General features: G+C 53.1%; 2 protein-coding genes across 10 annotated transcripts in view; one reads left to right on the plus strand and one right to left on the minus strand.

Moving 5' to 3' along the window:
• The window catches only part of PTK2B (protein tyrosine kinase 2 beta), a 130,088-nt gene extending 120,612 nt beyond the window's left edge, over positions 1-9,476 (plus strand). For 4 of the 9 annotated variants that reach the window (XM_060155743.1, XM_060155745.1, XM_060155744.1 and 1 more), the window contains 7 exons: positions 3,500-3,646; positions 3,869-3,904; positions 4,273-4,297; positions 5,651-5,697; positions 6,270-6,407; positions 6,666-6,746; positions 8,419-9,476. In XM_060155743.1, the coding sequence (XP_060011726.1) occupies positions 3,500-3,646; positions 3,869-3,904; positions 4,273-4,297; positions 5,651-5,697; positions 6,270-6,407; positions 6,666-6,746; positions 8,419-8,634 (690 nt within the window). In that variant the 3' untranslated portion in view covers positions 8,635-9,476. Of the gene's footprint in view, positions 1-3,325; positions 3,392-3,499; positions 3,647-3,782; positions 3,905-4,272; positions 4,298-5,650; positions 5,698-6,269; positions 6,408-6,665; positions 6,747-8,418 lie in introns of those variants that run through there. The other 5 variants (XM_060155740.1, XM_060155739.1, XM_060155742.1 and 2 more) reach the window with 3 other exon arrangements.
• Positions 9,477-10,988: 1,512 nt separating this feature from the next.
• CHRNA2 (cholinergic receptor nicotinic alpha 2 subunit) lies at positions 10,989-21,091 on the minus strand. Its single transcript, XM_060153600.1, has 6 exons — positions 21,004-21,091; positions 19,876-20,027; positions 19,394-19,438; positions 16,634-16,743; positions 12,549-13,557; positions 10,989-11,401 (listed from the first exon to the last, which is right to left on the minus strand). The coding sequence occupies exons 1-6, from the start codon at positions 21,074-21,076 to the stop codon at positions 11,276-11,278; spliced, it is 1,515 nt and encodes a 504-aa protein (XP_060009583.1). The 5' UTR covers positions 21,077-21,091; the 3' UTR covers positions 10,989-11,275.
• Between the last annotated feature and the right edge of the window lie 4,836 nt (positions 21,092-25,927).

A 25,927-nucleotide genomic window follows, 5' to 3' on the forward strand; every position in this document is an offset into this window, starting at 1 on the left:
AACGATAATAAAACTGCATTTTGAAGCATGCACTATCATTTAGGCAGTGTTCAATTCCTCCACTCTCCTGCCCTTGACTCTTTATTCATAATTAATTGCGTTTTAGTGAGATTGGCTTTAAAATGCATCCTTTCAGTAAGAAGGTATTTTGTACATTTGAGGGATGGCACTGCGTTTGTCTAATCCCTGACTCACCGTAAGGACTTTGTTCAGTTCCGTAAAGACAGACTGTGTGGCAGGAAAAAAAGTCCTTTTCTGTCAGGGGTTTAGAAGTACTTGCCACAAGGAAAGTCTGCCTAAAATAACATAATGAGCATTTCTTAAAATAAGCAAAAAAAAAATAAAAGTTAAAAACATAAACTCCATTTCATGGTATACATCAGAAACATCGAGAAAGCCTCTTCCAGGCAGAATGCTGAAAAGGTATAATAGGCTCCCTGCAAAGCATTTGAAAGCATTTAACAAAAATCAGAGATTTCTGTTCCCACAAAAACAATTTTTCTACTGACTAACTCTATTGCCTGACTCATCTGCGAATCTGTGGGATTCCATACCAGCGTCAGGATGGCAGCAATCTCCCCCTTGAAGACCTCACAATTGAGGTTGAAAATAATAATAGAATTCAATAAACAGCACCTTTTTAAAGGGACACTTTGCTGGGCTCTGTCCTAGGTTCTGAAGGGGGAACTGCCTTCAGTGAGCTTACCATCAGCCAGAGGAACGGGGCAGGTGCATACTTGCCTGAAATGCAAACCACAAAGCTGTGAGTGGCACACAGAGGTACAGCGAAAGTGCAGTGGGAGCTCAGAGGGAAAAACAACTCTTTCCGGCTTCTTTTCTGCAGCTGGGCCTCAGTGGATGGGGAAGATTCGGAGGGGAAAATACTGGGACGCAGGGGATGAAAGAGGCAGAGCATTGGTTGGAGCCAAGATTGAGTGATGGGAAACCATAGGATGAGTGCAGGAGCAGTTTTTCTAGAACAAGGCAGGTGCGTGTGGAGGTAGAAATAAGACTGGCAGGATGGGGGGTAGCCAATTTATAAAAGGTGTCAAAGCTTATCAGAGTCATCTTAAAACACCACAAGGACCTGATTTCTCTTAAAAATGACCAGCAATGTAAGCATTCATTGCCTGATAAGAACACCTGAGGTATACCAGTAAGCCCTGAAGAGGTCCAATTTAAAATAATAATAATAATTTGCTCCTTGAGTGTTATGAGACAACTGGAAGACATAGGAACACATCTACCGACGCATGTTAAAATATTTGGTAAGGTGGTGATCAGGCCTGGCGCATGCTAGACATTTGAGCGGTAGGAATCTTCTTCTGGCAATTACAAAACTACATAGTGTTTTCCTGAGTCTGGCAACTCCTTCTACTGGTATTTACTCTAGTCTTCCTCAGTCCGTACATTTTTCTTGTACCTGGAGATTCCTAACTCTATCTTCAGAATGTTTGACACTTAGTTTCTATTTGTCACTATCTGTCACTAGCCTACGGTAGACATGCCATTGTGTTTGCAGGTGTTGGCGTTTAACTGAGGATATTTACAGCCTTAAAATCCCCTCATTTGGGGGCATCAACTGTTGTGAAGTAAATCTTATTTATTTTTATCAATTCTATGGTTATGAAATACTCTTATGTTCTGAAATTTGTTTTACTAAAATAAGATCTAACTCAGTAGCTCTCAACTCCAAGGGGACATTTGGTGACACCTGGAGACATTTTTCTTAAACAACTGGGGAGGTGCTGTAGGCGTCTAGTGGGTGGAGTTGCTGTAAGCATCCTACAGGGTACAGGAAATCTTCCCCCGAGAGTGAATTATCTGTCTCCAATGTTAATTGTGCTGAGGTTGAGAAACCCCGTTCTACTATTGGTTACTTGAACCCATGAGAACAGGGACACTGCATATTTAACCATCACTGCCCTCCCAGCACCCAACTCCATCCCTGCCATATAGTAGCTGCTTAATAAACAGTTACTGAATAGAGTAACAAACAAAGAATATTTCAGCAAGAAAATAAACTTATGATGAGAAGTATTGTTAGAAACTGAGAGCAGTAATTGTAGCCGAACAAGCCTAGGAGAAACATACCAGTGTAACTATTTTCAAACTGTGTGTTATATCCAAGTGTGTTTTAGAGACTTTGGTGGGATAATCTTTTCTAGAGGCTTGGCAGAGACTATGCCTTGCTAAAGTAGAGGGAGAATAATTTTTAGCATTTTATGTAAGTGACTTGTGTGTAAACTGGCCAGTTCAAAGGAAAGGATCTGAGTGGCTTGCCAACCTGAATGTCATAAAAAGGTCACATGCCCCTGGCAAAGGCCGCCCCAGGATATATGCAATCTAAAGAATGCCAATAACACTCCTATGTCCAGGAGACCCAAGTAATCTTGTGCAGCAGAAAAAATGCAAGCCAGTTTAAAGGGACTGAGAAGATATTTATATAAATGAACCCTGGGGAAGATTGAGGGAAGAGAACTAACAGGAAAACATGCAACACCTTCTGTTTAAGAAATAGCAGGTAGAACTATGAATAGATCCAAAGCCCCACAAATGAGTTAAAACAGGGTTAGATTAATAAAGGTACGGAGAGGGCTTCCCTGGTGGCGCAGTGGCTGAGAGTCCGCCTGCCGATGCAGGGGACGCGGGTTCGTGCCCCGGTCCGGGGGGATCCCACGTGCCGCGGAGCGGCTGGGCCCGTGAGCCATGGCCGCTGAGCCTGCGCATCCGGAGCCTGTGCTCCGCAACGGGAGAGGCCACAGCGGTGAGAGGCCCGCGTACCGCAAAATAAATAAATAAAAATAAAATAAAAAATAAAGCTAGGGAGAGGAAGCATTTATTGCGTATCTATAGATCCTTATTTCTTTAAATTGTGTTCTTCACTTTACCTCTTAGCTCATGCATTTGTTTTAACCTTTGGTTAAATAACCCAAGCTACTTTCTTAATAAAGAGTATGTTGTAGTAAAGAGGCATGATCAGATGGGTGCCTGCTGTCGCTCCTCCTCTCGGGTCCCACCCCACTGTGGACAGCTTTGGGGGAAAGCACACCACTGCTCCTCGAAGCTTCCAGACCCGCCATCGCGGTCTTAGGTGGCCATAAGGTCCCAAGGCTTCCCAGAGGGCTGGCTTTGCATTTCCAACTGTACTAAGTGACAGTAGCCATGACAAATGCCAACTGAGAAAATACTATTAGGACAGTTATTTGAAAATAAAATGGTAGTGACAGATCACGTGATCGTTTGAAAACAATGCCTGTTAAACTATGTGCGCTTGGGTTCGGCATTTTACTGACACACAGGCGTGTATGTGCGGCTGACGGACCCACAAATAACTGTCTGCAAAGATGGCTGCAGATTTAAGGACAACTTTACAAGAAAAAAGCAGCCGGTGAGGCCAAGGCGTGTGGCTCCCGCAAAGCTCTCCAGAGGGTTGTCCCTCCTGGGTGTGGGGACTGGACTTACTGTGTCCTCTCCTGTCTCCCTGCTGTCCTCCCAGGAGGAGGACTTCATCCGACCCAGCAGCCGAGAGGAGGCCCAGCAGCTGTGGGAGGCCGAGAGGGTCAGGATGCGGCAGCTCCAGGAGAAGCAGCAGAAGCAGATGGTGGAAGATTACCAGTGGCTGAGGCAGGAGGAGAGATCCCTGGTGAGCGGCCACTGAGCCCCGGGGCGGGAAGGGACGCATTCCCTGCGGTGCTGCTGGGCACGGTCTGATAACCGTGCTCCCCTGGGAGAGATGTCCAGGCTGCCGTGTCACTTTGTGTCCCCTTTCACCTCCCCAGCTGGCTGGGGTGAGCGCTCTCCACGCATCCTTGGGGGTTTTAGTTCTAGAATCCTAAGTCCTCTGCTTTGGTTTCCTCCTCTGCAGGACCCCATGGTTTACATGAATGACAAGTCCCCGTTGGTAAGTCACCGCGAGAGGTCTCTGCCTTAGGGGGAAGGCCTGGGAGGGCCTGGCAGTCAGCGGGGGGACCCTGGCTCCAGGCCTGCCCATCTCTTCCTTTCTGCCTCTCACCTCGGGAGCACGTCTTTCCCCTTCACTCTGATCTCCACAGGCTCCTTCCCTGAGCTCACACTTGAGCTGCACGCTTAGCGCCGCCTTCCTTGGCCACAGGGCCCCCAGGTCACTTGCGGTCAGGAGGTCCCCAGGTCCTCCTAGAGCTAAGATCTCTAAACCTCTAAATGGACACCTGGGGGTGGGGAACAGGCCAAGGAGGGACGTGGGTGGTCCCAGGGCCGCATCAGTGACCTGTTCTCTTTCCTTCCTTCCAGACCCCAGAGAAGGAGGTCGGCTACAGTAAGTGTGAGCGCCCTTCCTCTTGGCGGGAGTTTCCTCTTGACATCTTGTGAGCAGCCGCCACCCCTGCCCAGGGCAGAGAGCGGCCAAGGGAGTGTGTTTGCAATTGGAAGAAACGTCTGCCCTGTCTGAGCTCTGAGTGTGCAGAGAAGCGCGGTTTGGGAGTTGATATCCACCACCTCCCACCCTCCACCCCACCCCATCCCCCTCCGTCTGCCGCCTGTTCCCACCTCTCTGGGTGGCTGCCTTTATTTGGAGGAGTTGGTGATCCTATCTCCCACCCACACCCGTCTCTCCCAGGTGACTGCTCCTCCCCAGGCCCCAGGGACAGAAGAGAGAAAGAGGGCGGGGCCCACTGAGCCCGCAGGGTCTTCCCTGGAGCCTAAAGGCCCTCTGCTGCAGGCTGGCCGGGTGGAGCTGGCAGTGAGCCAGGCTCTTCATCACCATGGGGTGGGGGGACTGATGACTGCGATGATGGTGACAAGCACTGGCCCAAGGTGCTGAAAAATGTCAACTCGATTAATCCCACAGCAGTCCTTCCTATATGACAGGTACAATTTCTTACGATGCCCATTTTACAAAGGACATGAAACAGGCACAGGAAGGTCGAGTGACTTACCCACAGTGATTAGCAGAGCTAACGACTAGTGATTAGCAGAGCTCAGATCTGCTCAGACTTGAGCCCAGGCAGTAGTCTGGCTCCTGCAGGGTCCCTTGTGAGCGAACCGTCCCATTTGATAGAAGACAGTTAAGGGCCTGGGACTGTCAGTAAGTTGCCCCAGGTCACCCAGCTCCCTGGTGGCAGAGGTGAGAGTGGACCCAGGTCTTTTGACGTCTACTTCAGGCAGCTACACAGGGCTTGTGTGTGCCTTTGCTCATCAGAGTGGGGAGGAAATAGCATGCTGCTTCTACCAGTTCACTTCCTTGACCCCACCCACCCCGAATGGTCAAAGCAGACAAGAGGGAAGGCTCGCAAATCTACTGCACAGCAGCCTTTGCACCTGGGCGGGGCTCCACGGACACCTGCTGCCTGCAGAGTGGGCTTCTCCCTCATGGCTGTCAAGGTCAGGGTGTCAGGGCCCAGGGTGCAGCAGCCCCGAGGCTGGAACAGCCCCTGCCATCCCTCCATCTCTGCGTGACTTTGGCTTTTTCTGTCTTTGAAATCCCTGACTACAGAGGACCAGGGAGGCCAGAGGTTCTTTTCCCCGCCATCGTCCTGGGATTCGGGTTTCATTTCCCCGGGTCTCCTCGTAGTAGTGGAGAGGGGCTTTGCTGGGTTAGCAGCAGGTACGAAGGGAGGGGTCGGGGTGCTGAGAACACCCTGCGCTCATTGTCCCCCCTCCCCCCTTGCAGCGGAGTTCACGGGCCCCCCAGAGAAGCCACCGAGGCTGGGCGTGCAGGTAGGTGCTGGCTCTGCTGAAGCTGGCCTTGTCTAAGGCCACACAGCTAATTCATAAAAAAGCAAAGGGAAGGCCAGTGCCCCGGCTCCCGTGGCCCCGCCCTGACCTGGAGGAAAGCTCACTGGTCCAGCCCGAGGAGCAGGGGGTGTGGCCCGCCTCCCTTTCTCCAGCCGCGCTTGGGCTCCCGGCACCCACGTGGCTGTGGGGCCCATGCTGGTTGCTTCACTCTGGAACAGCGGTTCTCAGCCTTGGTTACCCGTTAGAATCCTCTGACAAGCTTTGAAACCACGTGGCCCCCAGGCCCAGGGGATGGTTCAGTTGGTCTGGTGTGAGGCCGGCCAGCAGTATGTTTTTAAGACTCCCCGGCAGACTCTAATGTGAGAACCACTGCCCTGGAAGCAGAAGGGAGGGAGGCACCCCCAGGACAGGGCGCTACTATTTCGGAGAAGAGGCTTCAGCAGTTGGGCTGACGCCTGAGTGGGCAGTGCCTGCCCAGGAAAGAATGGCTCGTGTGCCCCTGACTCGCCGCCCTCCCCTTGGGCCCTCTGCTTCTCCTCCCCCGACCCACACAGTCCATCCAGCCCACAGCCAACCTGGACCGGACCCACGACCTGGTGTACCTCAACGTCATGGAGCTGGTGCGGGCTGTGCTGGACCTCAAGAATGAGCTCTGCCAGCTGCCCCCCGAGGGCTACGTGGTGGTGGTGAAGGTGAGAGGCAGGGCGGAGCCGTGGCCTGGGGAGGCGGGCTGCTCAGCCCTGGAAGGAAGGGGGAGGGGCCGACCATCCCAGGCTGCCGGCTAGGTGCCTCTCCCAGGAAGACCCCCATTAGAGCCAGGTGGTCAAAGGGAATCTAGTCCCAGGTACCCTCGGCAGGCAGGCACCATCCCAGGAGGGCTCTTCCCCAGGGAGACGTGGCTTTCTCAAAAGAAGCCAAGCTGACGGTCGCCCCGCCCCTTTCTCTCCCAGAACGTGGGCCTGACGCTGCGGAAGCTCATCGCGAGTGTGGACGACCTCCTGCCGTCCTTGCCGTCGTCTTCGCGGACAGAGGTGAGTGTCCTTGTGCCAGTCGGTGACATCAGCTGTCACATGCCCCCTTCACCTGCCCCAGCTGTGTTTCACACAGGAGACTCAGAAGGGCCACCTGGGGCAGCCTCCTCTCTGCTGGGAGCCGCCAGCGGATGGCTCTGCACGGCATATCTGGGAAGGCACCACAAGGGGCCCGAGTTGGCACCCGGGGACCCGGCCAGCTTCCTAGGGTGAATTTCCTAGTTTAGGTCTCAGATGGTTGTGATGACTTCTTATTGCGTGAGGACATGCAAAGGATGACACACCCTTCTTTTTACCGCCCCCTGTGATTCTTTGTCTAGTACCCTCCATACTAAGGTCAAGGTGAGTGTGTCACAGAAATAGCCGTTAAGGTTTCTTCAATTGATCATTTAATCGATTTTCTCTATTTAAGTGAGAAACAATCACTGAAAACCAAAATGGGAGTGTTGGTGCTCTAACTTGAGATGGTCCCAGTGGTAGGCAGAGTGATGCCCCCCTAAGATGTCTACATCCGCAGAACCTGTGACTACGTGACCTTACATGACAAAAGAGACTTTGCAGATGGGATTAAGTGAAGGATCTTGAGATTATCCGTGTGGGTCCAATGTAGTCACAAGGGTCCTTGTAAGAGGGAGGTGGAAGCAGAGGTCTTACGAGTCAGAGAAGGAGATTGATGATAGAAGCAGAGGTTGGAATGATGCCACTGCTGGAAGGATCCGCAAGCCAAGGAAGGCAGCAGCCTTTCAAGGCGGCAAAAGGCAGGGAACAGATTCTCCCCTTGAGCCTGCGGAAGGAACGCAGCCCAGCCGTCACCTTGACATTAGCCCCATGGGACCCATTCCCGACTTCTGACCTCCAGAACTGTAAGAGAATAAACCTGCGTTGTTTTAAGCCACGGCGTTTGTGGTAATTTGTTACCGCAGAACTGGAGACTGAGGCTGTGCCTCTGAATGTGTGTTGGTTTTCTGTCTGGAAACCAGCCACAGGCTCCAGCAGAACACCGCACCCCCTGCCAGGCTGTAGCTTTCGATCCACCATCTCCCGGTGGTCAGCAATGTGACACAGGCGACCACTGCAGCCCACTACTGTCCCCACTGTGACCACACATAGGGCAGGAGTGTCTGGGCATTTCCCGCGCCCCCTCTGGGTGGCAGCAAGAACCCAGAGGAGCCCCCGTCCGGCTTGAGAGTGGCAGTCATTCATTTCACTTGGTAAATATCTCTTGAGCGCCAAGTATATGTTCAGCAGTGCACTAGGCATGGGGATATGGTAGTAAATAAAACCCTACAGCCCAAACCGCTGTCGCTGATCTCTTGATTTGATGGTACACAGTTAACCAATGAGTGAATGCACTTGACCCCTGACCATTCACCCACGTCGGGCCAGCACGAGGGTATGAGGGCACAAAGGGAGGGTCTCTGGGGCTGGATCGGAGGGCGCTGGCGTAGGCGGGCTGGGGCCTGGGGTGCCTGCAGTGTCTGTTCTTGCCGACCTGGCCCCCAGCCCGCACTGGCCTTGGATTCAGCCCAAGCCGGGGTCAGACCCACCCCCCAGAGAACGTCCGACTTCCTGGGCCAGCGCCAGGTGGACTCCCGTGTGGCTTCCCCATCCTCCCGGCCTGCACGTCGCGGCCCCTCAGGGTCCCAGCCCCTCCCGTGTGCTCTTCCTACAGATCGAGGGGACCCAGAAACTGCTCAACAAGGACCTGGCGGAGCTCATCAATAAGATGCGACTGGCGCAGCAAAACGCCGTGACCTCCCTGAGTGAGGAGTGCAAACGGCAGATGCTCACCGCCTCCCACACGCTGGCTGTGGATGCCAAGAACCTGCTGGACGCCGTGGACCAGGCCAAGGTTCTGGCCAACCTGGCCCAGCCGCTGGCAGAGTGAAGAGGGCAACGCCTCCCGCCTGCGTCTCCGCCCCCGCCCGCCGTGTCCCTCCCTGCCCCGGCCCCTGCCTGACCTTCGGTCCTATGGGTCCCCCCGGGGGGGGGGCAGGCGAGGAGAGTCCTCCTTCCCCTGCCATTTTGCACGTCCCCTCTCCCCACCCCGCCCCCAGACTGTGCTGCTCAGGCCGCAGCTGGACAGAGGTGACTCAGGGCTGCAGACGGCAGGGGGTGACAAAGAGGGCTCAGAGGGAGCGTGGCTCTGCTGCCTGGCCTGAGGGGGCCACGCTGGGGCCCCTTGCGGCCACGATGGCTTTACGCGTCCCGTGAAGGGCGGGCTGACTGGGGAACCAAGCTCTTCTCTTTCCTCCCCCGCCCACGGAGCCCCGCCCACGGAGCCCCGCCCCACGCCGTGCACAGAGGGAGGGGCCGAGAGGGGCTCTCTCTGGGGAGGCGGGCGGCTGGTGCCAAGAGGGATGGACCTGGCTTTCTTGTACAGTGTATAGTGGAATTTATTTAATGTGAGTTTGGTCTGGACTGACAGCCGTATGTGCCCCTGAGGGGAGACCTGGGACAGTCCAGGGACAAGCTACTGGGAGTCGGGACACGGGAGGCTGTGTTGTCCACACGCCAAGAGGGGAGAAGGGGAGAGACGAGGCCAAACTGGACCCGCATTCCTCGCCCCCTTTCCGTTCTTCCCTCCCTGTCCCCTTCCTTCTCTTTTCTTACTTGTCTTCTCTCCCCCTTTCTCAACCACTCCCTCCCTCCCGTTCTTGTGTTTGTGCAGAACACTCTTTTACCTTCTTTCTATTTGACTTGTGGAGGAATTAAAATTGTACCATTTGCTTTGTGGTTTGATTGTTTTGTTTGTTTGACCTTCGGGGCCGGTAACGATGACCTCGGGCCTCGGCTCTGGAAGGAATCAATTGTGCTTACTTTGGGCGAAGTTCAAAGGCTGAAGCCAGGGCTCAAGCCCCCGGGGCTCGCGGTGATGCCAGGGCCCAGGGCGGAGGGGTCAGGCGCTTGCCCCAGGCCTTTGCCCGCCCCCCCCCCCCCCCGCACCTGAGCCGGGGCGACTTTGCAGTGGGGTCCCAGGCAGCCCCCCCAGGGCCACACAGGGATGCCAGTGGCACTCTCCCAGCAGCCATCAAATAGCCAGGGCTCTGAGGGGGTGCGGTGGTCCCAGGGGTGCTGGGGAGGGGTCCCACAGCTGACTGAGCAGCCCTTCAGCTTTATTTGACCTCGACTCACTTGCCAGTTGGGTGGGAAACGGAATAACAAGAGGGAACATCGCTGCACCAGGAGGTCAAGTCTGGGAGCACCACTGCTCCAGGAGAGCCAGCAGGGAGGACAGAGGAGGTTGCAGCTGCGTCTGCAGAGCAGAAGAACCAGGATGGCCTCTGAGTGGGGGGTCTTGCAGAGAACTGAGGCAGGAGGACTGGGCCCGCTGTGGCAGGGTCCCCCGGGGTCTGTCAGGGAGAGCAAGTGGAGCTTAGAAGGAGGGGACTCAGAAGGTCAAAGAGAACTAGGTGCTTGCCCCGCTTGGCTGCTCGTCCAGAGTCCCCACCCTGTCCCGAGGACCCAGTGCCGCATCTGTTAGGGCCGAGGTTCTGCCCTCGGGCTGGACGGCGCTGGGGCGAGGGACTGCGGGATTCCAGGGGGCAAGACAGGCTGCACAGAGCCGGTCAGAAGACATCGCGGGGCTTCGGGTAAGAAGGGCGGGCAGGCTGGGAAGGGAAGGGGTCCTGCAACGTCTCGGGGTGCAAAGCCATCCAGCTCGTTCCTCTCAGCTCCTCCGAGCAAAAGTCCTGGATGCCTGGGGCTTGACCACCACTCATCCTGTGGGGGGGCGGGGAGGGAGCGCACCGCGGGCCTGAGTTGGGTCAGGAATGGCTGGGGGTGTCCTTCTGGTTTGTCCACGTGCATTGAAGGACAGATAGCGCCCCTGCAGACGGGGACTCTCAGTGCGGCCACACCTCTCGGAGGGCCAGCTGGTGCTGAGCGGGTCTGCACGGGGAAGGCCGGGGCTAAAGGTGGGGGAAGTCTGGGCTGTCACAAGAGCTTCCAGGTGGGTGGGACGGCCCAGCTACCTGCATCTGCCCCACTTGAGGCCCTCCTCCTTCTCTTCCCCTTCCAACCTCCTCCCTCTGTTCCCCATCCTCAAGCCCACCTCAGCCTGGCTGTCCCCCCTGCCTTTTCGGGCTGTTCCTGAATCCCAAATGCTGTTCATAGCCCTTCCACGCCCCCGAGGCGCTCTCTCCCTACGCACCCCTTCTTTGAGGCCTGAGCCTCCTCTCATGGCCCTTCCCCAACCCCTGGGTTCCCCCCACCCGTATCCCTCAGAGTCTGCATCCCGGGAGCATCTTATACGTCTTCACGTTGTCATCACCACGTCGTAACCTTCTGCAGAGCAAGTTCCTTCTGGCCCAGCTCTTCAGCATTCAAACAGGGCTCCGTGCCCGGCAGATTCTCAGCACAAAGTACAATACTGTCAAGTGAATCATCCCAAGCAGCCTTCCGTGTCCGGACGCCATGGAAAGGCACCTGTAGTTGGATGGCGTTGACTCCGAAGGCATACTCCAGAGGCGGCAGCCGTTAAAGACGGTCAGCTATGCCACATCTGGGCCAAAGCAGGCGATGTGGCATCAGAGCATTCCAGCTAGGAACGGAGGGAGAAAGAGTCCGACGGTCCCCAGGAAGCAAACAAGGATAAACAACCAGAGGAATATCCTATCGATGACCATGGCCACATACCTCCAGTCTTCCTTCACCTGCAGGGGAGATGGGCGCACAGTGACCGAGGACTTGGGAAAGGGGAGGTGTCCCGCCCATGCTCAGCCCCTGTAAGAATGGCACTGGGGACAGCGGTGATGCCACTGAGACCTTGGGAGCTAAGGAGCGGGGTGGGAGGGGGGCGGGTAAACAGGGATATCTCAAGACTCAAACAGCCCTCTCCTAGCGATTCCCGTCCTATACCACCCCTGTGATAATAGCCCAGAGCCTTTCCATAGGCTCTCAACTTCCCGGTAGGGGAGGCTGGAGGGACACAGAAGGTTCTAGAGTCACCCAGGGGCATGGACCCTCCCAGGGGGGCTGCAGTGATTTAAATGCAACGCTCAGAAGTTACAAAATGGTGAAGACTTTGTGCCCCTATGTTGCCTCCCGACCCACTCACCCACCCGCTGGGGGGATAGGTGAGGGTAGGTGTGGCCCAGGGAAGGGCTGGGTGGTGTTTGCAGTGGGGTAGGGGCTTTGTGGAATTGGGGCTTACAGCCCAGGCAAGTGGATCTGGAGTCCTAGCTGCTCCCGGATTAGATAACAATTAATTTGTCTTATCTACTCAGCAAGGCCACCCAGTAATAACCTCCTGGCCTTTCATCCTTCCCTGAGTTGATAAGAAGGATTCTGTGACCCTGGGCAGTGGCAGGACACAGCAGGGGGCGGGGGAGGGGAGCCCACAGGCCCACCCAAGCTTCCTCAGTGTTCGTGAGTGAACAGTGAAGTTCACAACATGCCCAGAGCCCAGGACAAGGAGGAGGGGCCCGTCAGGACAAAGGGGGAGGCTGGATTGTTCGGGGTCTCCCGATGAGTTCCCCACCACCCCGCCTACGGGCAATGGTGGGAAATGGCCTGCGTGAGGATGGCGTGGGGAGACCCCCTCCAGCTCTGTCCTGTGTCTCCCAGTTAGGCTGAGCGGGGACATTCTTACTGCTGTTCTGCCTCCTACCCAATAAACATCTTCAGAGCTGCCAGCTAGACGTTCTCCACCACAATTCATTCCAGACTCCAAGGCCATGACTAAGGGATATGGGTCCTCATGGAGGAGCCTGGGTTGACCCAAGCTAACACCCTGGAGGGCTGGCTCCCTACTAGGCAGGTGGAGTCACCCAGCCTGGCCCCTCCCCCAGCCCCACTCACCGAGGAGTCTGCATCCTCGGCCCGCAGGTGGTCGGCAATATAGCACACGCCCTCCAGTGCTTTCTGTATGCGAGGTGACAGCAGGGGCCCACCCTCCGGCAACTGGGCCTCCGCCTTGGGACCCGAGGCCCCTGGGCGCAGACCCCCATGGCTGTAAGGGACGCCTGTGAAGGGGGACGAGTGACCCGCGTGCGCCCATCTGCCTTCCTTCTCCTCGTCCGTCCCCTCCGCATCCACGTTGGTCTCCAGCCAGCGGTAGGCGGGGCAGAGCTTCAGATCTGGGGGGTCGCGGAGCTCCAAGGGTGGCAGGGGCCGGCTTATCAGAAGCCACCGGGACACGCAGCCCAGAAAGGCCACCCGCACCCAGTGGGGCATGTTGTGGGTGCTGGCGGAGCGGTGGTGCACGTTGAGGACAAAGACGGTGATGACGATGGACAGGGTGACGAAGATCATGGTGAAGAGCAGGTACTCGCTGATGAGCGGGATGACCAGCGAGGTGGACGGGATGATCTCGGTGATGAGCAGCATGAAGACGGTGAGCGAGAGCAGCACGGAGATGCAGAGCGTGATCTTCTCGCCGCACTCGGAGGGCAGGTGGAAGACGAGCACCGTGAGGCAGGAGATGAGCAGGCAGGGGGTGATGAGGTTGATGGTGTAGAAGAGCGGCAGGCGCCGGATGACGAAGTAGTAGGTGACGTCGGGGTAGATCTCGGCGCAGCAGTCATACTTCTTGGTGTTGTAGGTGCCCGTGGCGTTGACGATGGCCCACTCGCCGCTCTCCCAGTAGTCCTTGAGGTCTACCGTCTGCTGCATCGGCACCAGGTCGATCTTGGCCTTGTCGTACGACCAGGAGCCGAACTTCATCTTGCAGTTCTGCTGGTCGAAGGGGAAGAAGGTGACGTCAATGCTGCAGGAGCTCTTGTAGATGGCGGGCGGTACCCAGTGCACGGTGCCCGAGGAGAAGAGGTGGGCCTTGGTCATGTGGGTCACCACGAACTCCCCATCTGCACTGCGGAGAGGAGAGGCGTTGGGGGGCACCCTGCGCACCCCAGGCACCCAAGCCAGACTGCTCCAGATAACACTCAGCAGGGGGACCCCAATAACACAGCCGGACCGGGCCAAGTTGTGGGGATTTGTGCAGGTAAGACTCCCCAGCACACAGACATCTAGAGCTGCCTGAGTTGTCTTTCAGACACCATCTTTTTAATTACAAAAGTAGGAATTTTTAAGAATATAGGAAAGTACCAAGAATTTTAAAAATAACCACTATTAACGCTTTGATGTTATAGATCTATACATGAGATATATCTATATCTCATGTATATCTGATTGTCATCTAGATAACACATACAGCATTTTTACGGTTTTGTGATCATGTGGTATATTTGTAGTTTGATGGCCTGTTTGTATTCATTTAACATTTTAGAGTGATTGTTTACATGAGTATTTTTTCTCTCCTCCACCCCCCACCCCTGCAGATGGTGAGTAAGCCCCTCTGCTGGGGGTCATGTCATTTACACCTGAGGTTTTTACTTCCCTCCTCAGAAGACACCTGACATCTTTGCTGGTGAAGGAAGACGCCATCCGTCTTCCTCCAACATACATTTCTGAGCCAGCCGCACCCACTGGGGCCTCTGCAGGAGCTGTTGGTGGAGGGGAGACTCATGCCTGCCCTTAGGGAACCACGAGGAACTGAGAAGCAGGCCTGAACACCTACAACGGCAGGCAGGTGGTTTGGCAACAGCATTATAACTACTGGGGGGAACCCGCGTCCGGTGAGCAGGGTCAACATGCACACTGCCATTTCAGCAAAGCCCTGATGGATGGTAGGATTTGGCAGAAAGCTGGGGGTGGAGAGCGGACCAGCAGAGCATCCGCAGAACAAAGAACAGAGGAGGGAAAGGATAAAACTCACAGTGTGTGCTTGGACTGGAGGAGCTGCTGGGCCGAGCTGGGGGCGGGGCGTGAGTGAGGGCGGGGCCCGAGTGGGCGTTGTGAGGGCCCTTAAGGCATCTAAGGGCCCATGAGGATACAGGGGACACTGGAACAGCGGTGACCACTCGGGCCTGAGTCTGATTTCCCCCTGCGAGGTGGCGCAGTGAGCTCTTAGCCCCCGCCTTCCCTCCCTATCCAGTTCCCACGATCAATCCTAAAGACAGGGGAACCAGAAGAATACACAGGAAGAGGGACTTCCCTCGTGGCGCAGTGGTTAAGAATCCACCTGCCAATGCAAGGGACACAGGTTCAAGCCCTGGTCCGGGAAGATCCCACATGCCAGGGAGCAACTAAGCCTGTGAGCCACATCTACTGAGCCCACGTGCCACGACTACTGAAGCCTGCGTGCCTGGACCCCGTGCTCCCCAACAAGAGAAACCACCGCAATGAGAAGTCCCTGCTCATTGCATCTAGAGAAGGCTCGTGCTCAGCAACGAAGACCCAACGCAGCCAAAAATAAATAAAATTTAAAAAAAAAAAGAATACACAGGAAGAGAGACTTCTTTCCCTTGAAGTAGTTCCAGGATAGAGAGTTAGGCACGTTGGAAACCAGAACTTTGAAAGGGAGTTACAAACAGATCAAGGCAAAAGTTTAAAAAAATGTTTTTAAGGCATTTTTGTCATCATACAGAAGCACCACTAGATGGCAACATGTGCCCCCATTTTGAGTAAGGAGAGAAGCAATTCCCCGGGTCTTCTTAACCTGATGTGGAGTGGGTGGAGGAGATACCCTTCTTTAAATGTCTGCAAGAATTTGGTTTGAACTTTTGTCCTATCAAAAGAATTTCCTGTTATAATCAAGTAACACTGGACAAAGCCTTATTGGCAATCCTAAAACTCTGGGTCCTATCTGATGCTAGGACTTTGTTCCTGCTCTCTGCCAGGTGCACAGGAAGCAGAAACTAGAGGGATCCTGGGTGCAGATACGGGGTGAGGGGTCCATGAGTCCAGTGGCAATGTTAGACCTTGCAGGTAATTCATGCTGAATGTGTGTTTACAGAGATGGCTCAGATGACAGGGCTTTGGGCCTGACCAGGACAGGGCAGTGTAAAGGGATCACTGTCACCCCCCTCTGACCTATCTGGAGACACCTAACTTCAGAAGTGGATCTGTTTCCCTTTATTCTATTGTTTAAAAATAGCTTTTCTAAATGTGGGTCAAATGAATTGGGAAATGCTGGGCTAAAGGGGTTTCTTGTCTGTACAAGTTCTAACAACATTTAAAATGACATTTTCCAAAGGACTGGGGCTGGGGTGCAGAAAGGGTTTTAACGACATACAATGTTATTTAAAATTATTTGACCACAGAACTATTTTTCATACCTATTCATATCCCCAGGAACTAGTGGTCCCTAGAGTCCCACTTCAGAAAATATTTTTAGACAATCATCATGCCAAATATCTTTTAAGCTCTTCATTTCTAAATGAAGAATTACCTGATGCCAAACATGAATGAAATTACAGCTCTTTATATCTTCTATTAAAACAACCCGACTTGGTCCTCTGGGGCTCTCTTTAGATTCCCCTGCCTTTTACTAAGATTCCCCTGCCTTTTACTAAGATTCCCCTGCCTTTTACTTTTTCTAGTCATTATGTTCAAAGATTGGTCCTCTTTGGTTTTGAATACAGGGCAACTATAAATAATACTTTTTAAAACACCCATGCTTGATCCCTTCAAAGCTGTAACCCTGGGATGCTGCTTACCTGTTCCAACAATAATGCCATCCTGCAAATCTCCAACACTCAGGCACTTTTTTCACAGCCTGCACCGATCATATTTTTCAAATAATGCTCAGTGTTGGCACAGCTGTGTCCCAGTAGCACAGCGCAGGCACTGATATCCAGTAGGTGCTCAATAAATTTTGGGTGTATGAGTGAGAGAACAAGATGAAAGAAATAAGGGAATCAAGAGAAAAGGTGGTGCGGCGAGGATGAGCAAAGCAGGAGTTGAAAGGAAGGCCACGCAGCTTGGACACAAGGGGCCGCACTTCCCAAGTCCAACCCAGCTTAGCCTCAAGTTACCCGCCCTTCGCAGGGAACCGCCTGTCTCAGGGGTCCCAAGGGGCCTCCACAACCCCAGCCGTTTCCTACTTGTTGTAGAGGACGATGTCGGGGATCCAGATCATTTCCGAAGGGACCCGGAGGGATGTGATGTTGCCGAAATCGGCCGGGTTCCAGCGCAGCTTGTAGTCGTTCCACTCCTGTGCGTGGGGAGGGGAGTCAGGTCAGCAGCCCTGCCGGGAGAGGGAGCCTCGCGGCAAACCTAGGGCAGTCTGGGGACGCCCAACAGCCGGATTCTGGAGCACCCGGAGCTCCTCACCTAGCCCCACAGAATAGAAAGGGCCGCGATGCCAGGAAAGGGCCCTGAGATGGGAACGGGGAGTCCAGTCTAAAATAATCTAGCCCTCGCTTTGCCCCCACTCTTGTACTCAAAGTCCCGGGCACATCTGGAGGACGGGTCACCCTAGTCCCGCCTCTGTTCTGCCACTCCCTAGCTGGACGACCCCGGCAAGCAGCCTCACTCATTCGTAGTAACATTTTTTAGTGCATCGCAGTTTACAAAGGTTTTTCACACCCTCTGTCTAGGAAGACCCTCAATGGGACAGCCGGGCAACGAGTGCAGAGCAGGTGGAAGTATTTCCCCATCTAACAGATAAGGAAACTGAGGACAGGAGGGGTAAAACAACGCCTTTATCAGAGTTACACAGCTGAGAAAGGGGAGTCACCCAGTGGATTTCCAACTGTGCGCTAGAGCGCCTCCTAGGAGCCCTGTTTCCACCGTCTGGTCCAAGCGAATCTGTTTTCTCAACTGAGGCTTAGAGGGTACGCTGTCAATAAGTGGCAGCACTGGGGCTTGAACCCAGCCTTCCCTGTCTCCAAACTTGCCCTAATTCTAGGGGCCATTTTGCTTTTGTGCATTTGCACTAAAATAGGGCAGTGATGTGCCCTTGAAAAGTCTCCCATGCGTGGTGCCTTTTCCCCTCTAAGGAAAGTCATGTAACATTTACACAAACACATCAACTGGCTAGGGATCCAGGAAGAAGTAAGGGAAACAGGAGTGTTTGCAGGAAGCAGGCACATGAGAGGAAAGCACTGATCCAGCTCAGTGGTTCACAAACTACAAGCACTCAAGTCCCAGCTTCATAATTTTTGCCAATATATTTGCACTGCCTATATTAGCATTTACTTAGTATTTTCCTTTAAATTAGTTCATTATTTTTAAACCTACATAAATTTTTGAATTTTACATCACTGAAATAACTGGAAAACCCACAGCACTTGAAACCATCCACTAAAATATAAATATATGACTATTTAAAAAAAGGGTTTGCAAGCCAACTAAAATCATCTCACAAAACTGCCGTTGGTACCGAAACTACACCTGGGAAGATGCTGGCCCAGCAGTGGTGCTGATTGCTTTTCTGTAGGGGAAGGCTTAGGCAGAGAGAGGGGCCAGACTTGCAAAGTAGGAAAAATAAAAGTGTTGCTAAAATTGTCAGGATTTCTCGGGACATTGAGGAATAATTTTGAAAGGGATTGGTCTTCATAAATGTACCCCCTCCCCCCAGTCCATTGTCTGTTAAGTTTTCAGGTTCAACCAACATTTGGGGGGCATCTACACCAAGTTGTGTTATATTAATCGGCAATAGATTATATTAGCCCCATTTTACAGATGAGCAAAGTGAGGTTCTGAGACTAACTTGCATGGTATCACAGGCTAATCAGAGGTGGTGCTGGTTGGCCTGACTCCTGCTCCAGGGCTCCTTCCTCTCCTCCCTACTCCAGTCCCTGAAACCTAGGTAACTGGCCTATGGGGACAATTATGGCCACCCAGGTTCTAGGTCTGACCCTTGCACTGCTATGGCTTCCCAAGTCCCTTCATGGCTCTGCACCTCATCTGTAAAGAGGAGAGAATATATTCAGGCTGTTATAAAGCCTGTGTCCCCAAGTTCTGCCCCAAGAATGGCACATCAAAGAGGGCTACCCATCCACTGGCCAGGATTGATGCTGAGGCAGTTTCTGGTTAAGAGACAACAACTTCATTTCCTGTCTCTTGGGACCCTCGCTCTGGGGTCCCTGGGCCATCAGGTGAGGAGTCTGAACTCTCCTACTGGAGAGAACAGGCAGAGAGACCCTGAAAGGGCCTGGAGAAGAGCCCAGCTGGGCCTGGCTTACAGAACCTTCCAGAGCCTTCCAGACATCTCTGCTGATAGATGAACCTGTGAGTGAAACCATCTTGGACCCTCCAGAGCAGACCAGCCACCAGCCAAACGCCACCCAGTAACCCCAGGAGTCCCCGTGCAAAGCGGAAAAAACCACTAAAACTCCTAGCCATAAAAACTAAAGATGTAATAAACTGTCCGTTGTTTTAAGCCAGTGAGTTTTGGGGTAGCTTGTTAGGCAGCGTAGACACAGAGCACTCAGCATTCTCCTGCAGAAGGAGCCTGGGGCTCTGAGTGGGGCACACCTGGGCCGCCCTTGTCTAGCCCAGCTGCCCTCTGCTTCTGTTTTCCTCAGCTATAAAATGGCAGAACTAAACCTTGCGTGGCTTTCAGTGATGACTCAGTGAGCTGATCTGCAAACGGTAGCAGGAACGTAGGCAATGCCCAGAAAGGGGACCACGTGGCTCTTGTAGGTGACATTCTCAGGTGCTGGGCAGAGCCTGGCCACGCAAGAGCACAGCCCCTCACGAGAAGCCGTCTGCAGTCGGCTGGCCTTGGGAACATCCCGAGTGGCAACTCAGGCAAAAGGTAAATTCAGAATCATGCTTCTAGTGGAAGAGTCCTGGGAGGCGCTGGGGTCTGTGGGTTCCCACCCCGCTCCTGTCTTGCCCAGGGGAGGGGCCCTCACCTGCTTTAGCCAGACGTTGGTGGTCATCATTTGGTTCTTCTCATCCTGGCCAGTAGCGGGAAAGAAAGCAATGAGAGTGATGAACGAGCCCCAGAAAACAAGGTAGAGTGGGAGGGGCTTATTCAGGCCCTCCACTCACCAGAGAACCTGTTAGGTGACACCGCAAGCCCAGCCAACCCACCACCCCTCCTGACGCTGCCACCCTCACTCAGATTATCTCCACGGGGTCCTCTGGGCTTATGTCAGGCGGAACAAGCAGGGCAGGGCATTTAGGAAACCCACCGCTGCCTGTCAACGCCCTCCCAGGAGGGGTTTCAGGGCTGAGAGCGGGAGGGAGATGCAGTATCCCCAGGCTCCGTGGGGTGATGCTCTGACTGAGGTGGGCTGGGAGGGCTGGGGCTGGGGAGGGACGAGGAGCCCCAGAAAGGGGCCCATGTCTGAGGCCGATCCCAAGGGGGCAAAGGATGGTAGGACAGACGCACCACATCGATGAGCTGGGCGATGGACAGCCCGAAGTGCACGATCACCACGTCCGAGGTGTTGGGCACCGGCCTCGCCCAGCGGTTGTAGCCCCTAAAGAGGTGTTGGAAGAGGCGGTCCTCGGCTTGGGTGGGGGAGGCCTGCTGCACGGATGCTGTGGGACAGGAGGGGAGAGAGGAGTCTCCGGGAGTCCGTGGTGCTGGGCGCTTGGCTCCCTCTCCTGTCCAATCAGAGTCACTTAACCTCACTGAGCCTCAGTTTCCTCATCTGCAAAATGGGCGCACTATTCCAGAACCTATTTCAAAACACTATCGAGGAGGAAATATGATCCTGTGTGTTAGAGCTTACAAAGCAACCAGCACATGGTTGGTGCTCAAGCAATGTCAGTTACTCTGTGACTGATGGATAAGGGGTGAAAACAAGTGCTGAGAGGAGTGCAGAGCAGTGAGAAGAAGTCAGACAGGGGATGAGATCCAGCCTGGAACTGGGGAGCCCCAAGGGACAGCAACGTGGGGGAGAAGCCCAATTGTGTGGGGTGAGCTGCCGGGGGAAGGGCTTCGCGTGTCATCGTGAACCTGGCCCCGGGAACTTTCACTCCCATCCTCTTGTCATGAACCACTAATGCCAGCCATGAAATTCTCTTCCATTTGGAGCATGTCGCCTGTTTATCCTCAAACCACAGGCATTTGCTCCTTCTCATCAGCTGGGCAGAGTGTCCCCAGTTGTCTATCCGCGTCTGATTTCACCGTGTTCTGCAAACAGCTTCACCTCTTTGGGGTTCTCCTGCCTGAGCAGGTCGAGAACCACTGCTCTAAAATTCAGAGCATCGGTGAGAACAGCTGCCGTGTACCAGCGGTATCTCAGGCGCTAGTCACAGGCCCTCATTCCAGGTCACCACACAATAGCCCTGGGAGGGTCACAGTGCAGTTGGCATTCTGCAGATGGGGAGCACTGCGACTCGGGGAGGTTCGGGCGACGCAGCGGTCGCCCCCCCCACCTTCCCGCGGTGGAACAGCTCCATTCCCTGCGGCTCTGGTAGTTGCCACCAGCCCACTTGCAGGCGTTTCCTCCCTGAGGCATGTGTGAGCTCACAGCTGTGACAGGATGCCCTAGGGACCATCCCCACTCACCTGCCGGGACCAGAAGAAGCCACCACAGCCCGAGCTTTGTCGTGGACGGGAGTGCAGGGCGGGAGGGGCCCATGGCTTCAGAGGAGGGGTCCGGCTGCCGCTGGACATCAGAAGGAGGGCAGGCCGGGCCTCGGCTGTGGGTTGAACCTCGGGCCGCTTCCCCAGCAGGGCCTGGGGAGCGGGCACTGCGGAGCTCCCTGGGGATTCCACGTGGTTCCCTCTGACTGCCAAGCCTGAGGGAGCCCAGGAAAGGGTTCTTAGGATGATGCATCTTTGACACAAGTGCCTCTCACCTTTGACCTCATTTGCGCCTCCCATCACCCCTAGGAAGGTATGGGGAAGGGTTATTATTATCTCTTTTATTTAAATTTAAAAAATGCTGCTGTTCACAAAAGTTGACTGATTTGCCCAAGCCACATAGTTAAAAAGCTATGAAGTCGGGGTTCAAGTTCACATCTTCAGCTTCTAAACTATAACATGTTCAAGTGCTACTCAGTGGTGCCAACTAGAAGGATAACTTTGTATGGGCAACTCAGCCAGTACTCGACTGTGTTTTATAGATCTTAGCACCATGATTGTCATTGCTCAGCCACGCTCACGACTGAGGTCTGTGGCAGACAGGTGGCGACAAGGTACAGGTGCCCTACCTCAAAGCCAGGCTCACCTGGATCCGAGGTTCTAAGAGGTTCCTCTGTGTGCAGCTCCACTCACCTCTCCTTCCAGCTGATATCTCGTGCACAAATCCCAAGGTTATAATCTGTTTCACCTTTCAACCAAGCACACTAAATAAAAGCATGTGTTTTTTTCCCCATTAGTGAGAACAGGGGAAAAAGAAATAGAAGTCCAGGCGTGCTGAACTTGCATCGTATAAAGATCCAACCAGAGACATCCTGGACCCTCTGGAAGAATGTGCAAATGAGACTGAATTGACTCCAGCGGACAAATTCCTGCAAAATGCCTCAAATTTGCATCCCTTGTAATTAGCCCACTATGATAATTTCATTAATTTGTCACCGGAAACCAAAGGAGAAATTCTTCCAGGTATTTGACAGTGATTAAACTTCCACCTCTTGTTAGAAGGCTATTGAAAGAGAAAGAGTCCTGGACCCTTTGATCCTCTAAGTGGCCAGATTGGCAGGTTCGGGGGTGGGGGTGGGTGTCTGCGGGCTGATGTCCCTGTTTGTAAAGTGGGTCTGGGTGAATGGAGTTCACAGGGAAACCTGTACAAAAAATATTGCATATGTAAAGGGCTCAGACGCCAATATCCTCACTGTGCTTGTATCGCTGCAATGTACCAGTGTGTCTAGACCATCCTGCGCCCCATACCCCAACTCAAGTCAGCCTCTTTTGCCCACATCCTGAATCCTGGTTCCATTGAAGTCAAGGTGATGTGGGCTGATTTCTTTGTCCATCTTCCTACTGCAGCTGCTTTTCCACTTCTCACCCCCATTTTATTCTTTTCACAAGCCCCACCTTCTCCATAAAACCTGCTTCGATTTCACCCCGCACTTCTCCACCATCTGGCACAACCCCAAGGATGGGAGTCATTGCGCTCCCATAACTGTCAACACCCCAAAGAGAGTCTCTTGATTGAGGAAATGAAAGTGTCTTTTCTTCCAGATCATTTCATCAGAGATGCTTAGGGAAGCGAGAGCCTATTTCTAGCTTTTATATTTGATCTGCTCAATACATCAATTAATCGCAGAAGCTTGCCATCTCAAGGTCGGGTGGAATCTTAAAGGTCATTTGGATTACCACACCAGCTGATCATTTTCCTCCACAAATTCCAGCCTCAGAAAAAAACCCAGCAATGAAGAACTTGCCATCTTCCAAGTCAGTGAATAACACTGATGTCTGTTAGCCTTTGTTAAAGCATACAGAGTATTTACTGAGTGAATAAATAAATGACCAAAGAGGAATAGTGGTAATAAAGACATAGAAGCAGATTCAACAAAGTAAAGCCAATAAGTCCTGAGACGGAGCCACCCTCACCAGTGGGAGGGGGTGACTGTCACTGGGCTCTGAACGGCCCCAGCAGGGACAACCAAAAGACTAAAATTTTTCTAGAAGCAGGCAACTTCCAGCATTCTGACATACCTCCCTCCTAAGTGCCCAGAAGCTGCTGATCTGCTCATATCACTTTGAATCGCCCTCACAATGTCCCCAACACAAGCTCGGGGGGACCTTTCTTACCTGTGACCACAGAAGAAAAGCCATTCAAAGAACAGAGTACCAGCCTGGCTTGGAGGTCCTGGTCAGCTGGCCAAAGTCCCCCCAGAATGGAAAGGCAGGTGCAGGGCACAGCTGGGTGTCTTCATTTCCCTGTCAAAAAGATGCTGGGACAGGACATGCCTTGGCGGATGAGGGAGACCTGACACTGAGAGTCAGATTGGCTTCCTGGGGAGGGCTGGACAAGTTCTGAAGACAGGCTGCTGTGCCCAGGCTCCCAGCTCTGGTGACCAGAGAAGCCGCATGCAGGTCCTGCTGAGGAGGACAGCACGGAGAGCCTGGCACGGATGCTTCTGCAGGTAAGAGCCAGGCGGGTCCACGGGAGGGACCGCCAGCTTGGCAGGCACACAGACGCATGCTCATTCCCTCTCTCTCTCTCTCTCTCTCTCACACACACACACACACACACACACACACACACACACACACACACCCTCTCTGGAGGGAAGGGGGAGGAGCCTGTGACTATCTAGTCCTTGTCCAGTGGGGACCGACAGCAGATTACTTGCTGTCTGGTTACGAAGATGCTTCGTTCTTTGCTCTGAAGGATCCTGCGCTCCAGGATCACTTCCTGGGGTCCCCCAACCTCACCCATAGATGGGCAATCTCCTGGGTCTGTCTGTCAATAGAGCAGTACAGCTCTGAGTAAAATAGGACCAAGGACAGAGCCGCCAGTCAGCAGCCTGCGGTTCTCTCCTTCCCCTTCTCCCCTGCAGGACCCCGGCTCCCTCGTGCTGCCACCTGGTTTGGGGGCAGCTTGCCTGTTTCCTCCTCGGCCTCCTTGCTGGTGACCTTGCCTTCACTTTCCCAGATAAGGAAGTTCACCTTCCTTCAAACCATAAATTGACCCTTTGCCTCCTTCTCCCCCGCATCAGCTCAGGAGTCCTTTTCCTTCTGCTGTGTGTGGCGAAGCGTGGCCCTGTGATCCTGATGGTGGCCCCATCTATCAAATGTCGCCCGGCTCTCTCGTATCTCCCTCTCCCTCTCGCTTGTTCCTTCCCCTCAGCCCATAAGGAAGCTCATTCTCCATCCTAAAAACACTCTGGGGTCTGCACCTTGCTATCTCATCTCCCACGTATTGTTAAAAGCCAAGGACGCAGGACATGACTGCCAGGGTTTAACTTCCGGCTCTGCTCCTTTAAAGTTGTGCGGTTTGGGACAGGTCTCTAGAGCCTTCTGTGCCTCAGTCTCCTCATATGTAAAAGGAGGATATGAATACTGGCTCCACTTCATAAGCTTGTAATGAGGAGTAAATGAGTTAGTATAAATAAAGGGCTTAGAAAACTGAAATAATACATGATATATATGTGTACGTATGTAAATATCGGTTGGCCAAAAAGATCGTCCGGGTTTTTGTAAGATCTTCAGAAAACCCAAACGCACTTTTTGGCCAACCCGATATATATGTGATATATACAAATATGATATATACATGCATATATTTACACATGTGTCTATGATTGCTAGCATTATCTTTTGAGAATATTAGAACACATAAAAGTAACCACCAACATTCCCACTATCCAGAATTAACAAATGTTAATATTTTACCATAAGTACTTTCATATTGATATATATGTATATCTGTGTGTATATAAAGTTATGCAAGTATTAAATGCATAGAGAGAGAAAGCTAGGAGGAAGGAAGGAAGGAAGGAAGGAAAGAGGGGACGAAAAGGGAAAATAATAGATTGTATCAGTCAGGGTCTTTGGTTTGAGCAATAAAAATCTATTGATTAATATAAGCAGAAAATGATTTTATTAAAGGGCAATGGGAAGTTCACAGGTGTACTTACAAAGCTGGAGAACCCCCCCCGCCCGGAGCACAGGTGAGAGCGAGGGAAACACCAGCCAGACTAAAGCCCAAATCACAAGCTATTACCAGCATAGTGGGCCCTGCTGCTGCAGAAATGGATGCAAAACCTTGCACCATCTGTCACTGGTGCTGCTGTCACTGCTGTCCCTGGAAACCAGCCAGTCTTGCTGCCGCCAGAATTAATCCTCCTCTATTCCTACTTCATTGTGTCACTGGCTCCCAATACAAAGGTCAGGATAAACGCATCTGATTAATCATGGGCTCGTGAACGAAATGCATGGAAGGCTGAGGAAGCAGGAATCTGGTGTTTGGAACTATGTGAAAGGTGGCTTCTGCCACATTCAAGGTGGGAACTTTCCCAGAATATTTGAAAGGAGTTTAAATGCTGGGAAACTCCCACAAATTTGCTCTTTGGCTCCTCCCACCAATGCACACCCAACTTTCCATAATTACACTTTGAAAAAAATGCTCACACCTACCCATTCCGTTCTAAAATGTGTACCCAGGATTTGTTTCAATCAGGTATGGTAAGACATGCAGACATGGGAATGATTGTCACAGAGGAAGAAGTTTATACTCACAGATCCCCAGAGGCAGGAATCATGGCATGTCACATAGGGCCACACGGGGAAGCACATGGGCCAGACAGAGGGCAGGAAGGGCAAAGGAGAAAGCATGGCCCAGAGAATGTATTGGAGTTTCTGTAGGGAAGGGAAGGCAGGACAGGGTCAGCAGCCTAGGACTGGATAGCTTGAATCATTTTTGTGGGCTGTGGGTATAGGGGTGGTCTCCGGTGGTTCAGTACCTGGCCCTGGGGTGATTCACTGCAGGGGAAATATTGGCCCGGTGTGAGAGAGAGGTAAAGGAGATGGCCGGGGG

Source organism: Lagenorhynchus albirostris, chromosome 7, assembly GCF_949774975.1.
Source record: "Lagenorhynchus albirostris chromosome 7, mLagAlb1.1, whole genome shotgun sequence".
Lineage (NCBI taxonomy): Eukaryota > Metazoa > Chordata > Mammalia > Artiodactyla > Delphinidae > Lagenorhynchus > Lagenorhynchus albirostris.